The following is a 7,067-nucleotide window of genomic DNA, read 5'->3' as shown; positions in this document are numbered from 1 at the left end:
GACAATAATCCTTTCTATGTATCCCCAATATGGTAATTTAGAAGGCCTCCAAAACAAATCAGATGTATACATAAAAGGTAATTCACACAAGCATTGTATCAGTAGGTTTGTTTGACTTGTATTAGCTTGTGCCTAAGGGTTAAACTTTGCCTTAGTGCTATCTTCACAAAAAGCACATTTTCCTCTGTAAAACTTAATATAAATAATGCAGATAATGCCAGTATTTAAGGGAATTAATTTTTTATCACATGACAATGTAAAGAACTGAAAGAACTTCATTGGGTATTGCAACTATATACTTGCAGCTATAAAGCTTAAAAGATAGTTTCCAATCACACGAGGTTTTGAACCCCTAAATCTCCAATTGAAACCTAGAAATAAGACTACAGTCAAGTATTTTTTATCTTTTTGATAGTATATACAAAGGCCTAAATACATTAAAAGAGGGTTGAGTTATTCCCCAACCATGTGGCTAAAAAAATAATCCCTCAAAGGTTGGTGTGCCCTCTTAAAATGTAATATCCCAAATATCTGTGTGCTATTAATTATAGCATGCAATGATCCTGTGTCAATAAGTTTCCCTCAGTAAATACTGAGCTAATAAATTTGCTGTTACCTAGATGTTTATGTGCTCTTGCATACATGGCATGAAAATTGAAAATCAAATGTTGTAGATTAAGTTTAGGAGTAAATTTGTTGGATTTTTCTCAGATAACTAGTCTTGGTAAGAGGTCTTCTATACCTATCTAGTCTGGATGTGCAACTCTGTGGTACACTACATTCAGAGATTGCTCTGATTCCAACATAGAGTGTATAGTTCTTTTCTTCTGCTTTATACATATTTCTTCTATACCCTAAAGAAGACTATATTACTTTTAATTTTTTAAATAAACAGCCAAATAATCCAAACTTCTCTGAGATAAACTTTGACCTAGATAAAAGTGTAAACTTAAACCAATTTATCTCCATTTTCTTGTATTCAAATGACTAGCCAGGCTTTTCTTCCAGGACTGTATAAACTAAAAACAAAAAAAAAATTAGTTCAGTGGTAGGACGCTTGCTTTGCAGGTGGCCAACCCAAGACGAACCTGTGTTTAATCCCTGGCATCCCATATGGTCCCTGAGCCTGCCATGAGTGATTTCTGAGAACAGAGTCAGTGAAGTCAGACTCCAGGGTTAAGAATAACATTAAATAATCAGCTAATATGTTTGTCAGTTCAAAAATAGATGCACTTACTGCAAATTACAGTGTATCCTTTGGGGAAATTGTTCTATCATTTAAAACTATAATGGTTTTCCTATCAGAGAAAATAGTCTATAAAGAAAATAAAACTCTATTGCACTTGATTGGTAGATTTTAAATATGGTCTTAAAGGGAAGCTAAATAAGAAATTGCCTCCATTAAGGTCTGAGGACTGAGAAACATTCTCCTCTTCATCTACACAAACTTAAATACTTATATTTAATCCTACCACATTACCAGAGTTCTACAAATAAAAATATTCTTGGTGTAGCTAGGATTATGTTTATCATAATTATTTAGAAATCAGTCTAACTTATATTATTAAAAAGGAATAGACTATCAAGCATAATACTTCCTGGATAATTTGCTATAGATTATTTTTAATTTTTATTTTGATCATAGTGGCTTACATATCTTTCACATTAGTATTTTAGGTACATATTAACATTGAATCAGGGGAATACCCACCACCAAATTGGTCCTCCCCCCTTCCCCGTTCCCTTTCTGCAACCCATTTCCCCCACCATCACCCCCCCAAGCTGCTAGAGCAGGTGGTCTCCTCTTTGTCTAGCTTACTATCAGTGATCATACATCTGTTTGGTTTTGGTGCCCTCCCTTGTTTCTCCCTCTATTTGAGAGGCTAATTTTGCTATAGCTTTTATTTGGTAGATTTGTCATTCATAATGTTTTTGCCTATTTTATATAATTATTATATAATCCTTGTAAAATATTATAATTTATATTTTACAGATAAAGTAGCAATGTTTCAGATATTAAGTATGAGGTAATACTGCTTAGGACATAGCAGAGTCAAGATCATGTCTCTAGGCCATATTCTACCATATATATAAGTGATCTCAAATCCAAGCTGAAATTCAGAACTTTCACTTTCCAAGCCTCCTCCAACTGATTCTGAAAATGTCCAAGTCTGAATTTCATGTACTACACCTTTCCAGTGATACAGAAAATATAGTAAAAATGGTATAAAAATGGCACCCTTAATTTTGTGGCTATTTTCATATTATGCTTCAAAACTTCATATTCTCATTCCATTTAGCTGACACTGATCTTTTGTTCAATAAATCTACTACTTTTAATTTCTTTTTTATTAAGTAAAAATGTATTATTTGAGGTTTCGAGGAAAGGGAGGGAGAAGATAAGAAACTAATGTGCTGGGGCAGGAGAAATAGCACAGCAGTAAGGCGTTTGCCTTGCACGCAGCCGATTCAGAACGAACAGTGGTTTGAATCCCAACACCCCATATGGTCCCCCTTGCATTTCTGAGCTCAGAGCCAGGAGTAACCCCTGAGCAGCACTAGGTGTGATCCAAAATCCAAAAACAAAAAAAAACAAAAAACAAAAAAACAAAAAAAAAAAAGAAGAAGAAAGTAATGTGCTTAAGAGAGAATGTGTGCTTTTCCAAAGGCAGAGAGAACCCTAGAACATAGTCCAGCATATGAAAGTATATATCTCAAGAAGGAAGATGTAGGTGACATGTGCTCAGGACACATGAACCCAGGTATACATGTGTGCCCACTTAAAAATTTATTATAATTTAATTACCCATGTCAAAGTGTGTATTGTGTTTCACTTTATTTGACCAACTATCTATGTCCAGAATAATATTCTCCAAAGTTAGGAGCACCATATGACCCCTGAGAAAACAAAAAATAATTTTTAATTTTGATGTTTAATATTTAATATTTTAATTTTAGACAAACTTCTTTGAAAATCATTATAAAAATATAATACAAAATATTTTATACATATATAGTCACTAGTGGAGAATATAACAAATATTGTTAAAATCAGAAACTACTGGTCTAAGTACAACCATATCAGCCCCACTCATAATGAGGAAAACGTATTCACAAGGAGTAGGGAAGGGAAAGGGGAGAACCAAGAGGTATAATTCCCTTTGTAAATGTAATTCCTCTTCCAATCCAACAGAATGGAAAGAAATGACTTTAGAAGCCAGAAACATTTCTCACACCGTGAGTGAGTTCATCCTCTTGGGGTTCCCTTGTCGCTGGGAAATACAGATCATCCTATTCTCCATATTCTTTGTGACTTACTTCCTGACCCTCCTTGGGAACATGGCCATTGTGTGTGCTGTACGCTGGGATCGCCGGCTCCACACTCCCATGTACATTTTATTAGCCAACTTCTCCTTTCTAGAGATCTGCTATGTCATTCAGATGTGCCCAACATGCTGGCCAACTTCCTCTCCAAGACCAAAACCATCTCCTTTGCTCGGTGCCTCCTCCAGTTATACTTCTTCTTCTCATTGGGCACAACAGAATGCTTATTTCTCTCCATTATGGCCTATGACCGGTTCTTAGCCATCTGCCACCCATTGCACTATCCCACCATCATGACTACTAAGTTCTGTAACAGCCTAGTCATCTTTTGCTGGGTGTATGGTTTTCTTTGGTTTCTAATCCCAGTGATACTTGTTACTCAGCTACCATTTTGTGGCCCCAATGTGATTGATGACTTTCTGTGTGACCTGGGTCCTCTACTGGCTTTGGCTTCAGCCTGTGTTCCTATTCCAGGAACTGTTCTCATATGTGGCACCATGAGTTCCCTCCTTATCTTTGCCACATTTTTCTACATAACTGGTTCATACACTCTGGTGCTGAGGGCTGTAATAAAAGTGCCCTCAGGTGCAGGGCGGAAGAAGGCTTTTTCCACCTGCTCCTCACATCTAGCTGTGGTGTTTCTATTCTATGGTTCTGTCATGATGACATACGTGAGCCCAGGATCAGGGCAAGCAGAGGGTATGCAGAAGTTCACAACTTTGTTCTACTCTGTTTTGACTCCTTTTTTCAATCCCATGATCTATAGCCTCCGGAATAAGGAAATGAAGGATGCTTTGAAAAAAGTTCTTGGAGTTTCCTAAAATTGGTCTACAATGTTAGTGATTTATTTCCATAGGAGCATTGTCTATGAGCCTTCTGTCAATGGACAATTAAGAAATTATAAAAGTCAACTTCTTGGAGGAGACACTTTAAAATTCTAAATGCTAGAGCATGAAGAAGCCTTTTCCCCAGGCAGAATTCATCATACATTTATTATATTTCTATTTAATGTCTTTATTTTTCTTGTGTTATAGTTAGGAATTTGCACATCTACCTCCTCTTTCTTATTTAACTGTAAATTTTTAAGTTCATGGATTATATTTTATTAACTTATGAAATTCCAGAACCCATCATAATGTCTACAAAATAAAATGGTTGATTTAAATAAACATATTTGTTCATATTTTCTGACTATATTCTATCATCATTTTCTTTAATAATATCTTTATTTAAGCACCATGATTACAAACATGTTTGTAGTTTGGTTTCAGTCATAAAAATGAACACCCCCCTTCACCAGTAACATTCTCACCACTAATGACCTCCATCTCCCTCCTCCCTCCTTCACCTGCCTTTGTTGAGATGTTTTATTCAAGAATATTCTATATTCTACCATTCTTTTTTTTTGGGGGGGGGGTTGGGTCACACCCGGCAGCGCTCAGGGATTACTCCTGGCTTCATGCTCAGAAATGGCTCCTGGCAGGCTCGGGGGATCATATGGGACACCGGGATTCGAACCAATGACCTTCTGCATGAAAGGCAAACGCCCTACTTCCATGCTATCTCTCCGGCTCCTATTCTATCATTCTTAATAGTCAGGGCAATATCTAGAGATAGTATACTATGTCACAAAATATATTTTACATTTCTTGGATGATAAGAAAAGAACTTTCTTTAATAATTAGGAAGGGGCCATAGAGATAGCATGAAGGTAAGGCAAGTTTGCCTTGCATGCAGAAGGACGGTGGTTTGAATCCCAGCATCCCATATGGTCCCCCAAACCTGCCAGAGCAATTTCTGAGCATAGAGCCAGGAGTAACTCCTGAGCACTGCTGGGTGTGACCCAAACCCCCCCCCCAAAAAAATCTTAGGAGATCAGAGGCTAGACTAATAGCACAGCAGGTAGGGCTTTTGCCTTGCATGCAACCCACTCAGGTTTAATCCTCGGCATCCCCTATGGTCCCCAGAGTCTTCTAGGAGTAATTTCTGAGTGCAGAGACAGGAGTAACCCCTGAGCACCATTGAGTGTGGCTCAAAAACAAAAAATAAATTTATGAGGTCAACCTATATACTATGTCAACTTAGGTCAACCTGTCAACTAGGTCAACCTATTTTACTATGTACCAATCACTAAATGGAAAATTAAATAAAAGTTCTTTTTGGATAAAAGTGTCTTATGCTAATCATTAAATGAAATGCCAATTACTAAATGATAAACTGATGGAAAGGTCTTGCCAGATAAAAGTTAATGTTTTATTCTACCCCTAGAAACATCCCTTGGCTTATCCATAGAGGCTGTAGCTCTGAAAACCACCAGATGAAATATTCATGGTCTCCAGAAGTGAGCCAGAGAGGTTCACTAAAATAGTAAATGTCCTAGAAATTCTAACTTCCTTAACTTCATCATACCCTTTGTATAATAATGCCACATTTTTATTTAATTTTTATCTAATTAAATACACTTCTACTCTTGCACATTAAAATATATATTACAAACTGTTACCATACCCCACAGCCATGGCTATGGCCCTTCATGGGTCAGCTCCATAAACTCATTTTATTCTCAAAATACATAAGGAGCAAAAAAATAATGGACACATCTGCCTTGCAGTTGAAAACTGGGATGCTCTCAGAGGAGTCCCTCTCCTGTCAAAGCTCTAGCAGCTGTACACATGACCCACAATCACTGCTTAACCAATAGCCCTACTTCTCTACTTTACCATGAATCTCTACAGAGACACTTAATCAACCAAAACTTTAGATATGCCAGTACTTAGCCTGACAGCACCAGGACTTTGTTGAACTGAGTGGGGGCATCCTCTCCCACATATGCATACTTCCTGAAGACCTGGCAGTCAGACCATGCCTGACAGTCACCAACATATCAGTCACAGAACTTGGAATTCCCTTATTATATGATCACATATGTAACCATTTTACACCTCCAAATTTTCAACACTGTTACCCTAAAAGAAAAATACCAAATTAGATGCCAAAGTAACATAAATGGTATTTGGGTCAAGCTTTCTACCATGGACTGGACTTCCTGGTCCTCCTCTCTATTGCCTATGATCTTTTTTTTACAATAGAATATACCCAGGAATGAGCTGCCAGGCGCTGCTGCAACCTGTAGACCAGTGGTGAGCATGGGACTGCACCCCTCCCCGGACCACAAGTGCGTGCCCCTCTGCCTGGGATCTTTGGGTACACTAGAGACAGCCTGCCCCCCTCCTCCAGACCACAAAATTCTGGAAAGCAGGAGATAGTCTAACTCACACCACATAGGCCCAGTCAGTCCACTAATCACAAAAGACTGACTAAAACAGTGGTCGGCAACCTTTTTTTCAACTGAGCCAAATCTCACCAAAACCATGATTAAAATTTATTTTGAGAACCATATTTTTAAAACCGAAAATACATAGGATGGTACACTGTTTTTAGTTTCAATAAGTTTTTATTGAGAATATTCTTCATGCAAGTATCCACACAGATGTCCGTGGCTTGCCGACCACTGGCACTAGAACAACAGTGATGAAACAGAAATCCTAGAACCATAAAAAAATAAATAAATAAAAAAAAACAAGGAAACAAACAAACAAAAAACCTCTCTCCTAGCCTTCGCCCTATGACCTATGCAAATAACAAGATCTTCAGCTACAGAGGCGGGATGTCATCGCCCACACCTGAGCGAAAAGTTTTCTGGCAACATAAAAAGACCCTTGGGTGTGTAAAAGAGTGAGTAT

General features: G+C 37.6%; 1 protein-coding gene across 1 annotated transcript; it reads left to right on the top strand.

Annotated features, from left to right (window-relative positions):
- Window positions 1-3,204: 3,204 nt before the first annotated feature.
- On the top strand, window positions 3,205-4,145 carry LOC126001388 (olfactory receptor 11H6-like). Its single transcript, XM_049768648.1, is given in 2 exon segments — window positions 3,205-3,433; window positions 3,436-4,145. Coding segments are annotated over 2 exon segments (939 nt in total).
- The last annotated feature ends 2,922 nt before the right edge of the window (window positions 4,146-7,067 follow it).

This window comes from Suncus etruscus, chromosome 2 (genome assembly GCF_024139225.1).
Source record: "Suncus etruscus isolate mSunEtr1 chromosome 2, mSunEtr1.pri.cur, whole genome shotgun sequence".
NCBI classification, from domain to species: domain Eukaryota; kingdom Metazoa; phylum Chordata; class Mammalia; order Eulipotyphla; family Soricidae; genus Suncus; species Suncus etruscus.
This window is presented reverse-complemented; position numbering and strand designations above follow the sequence as displayed.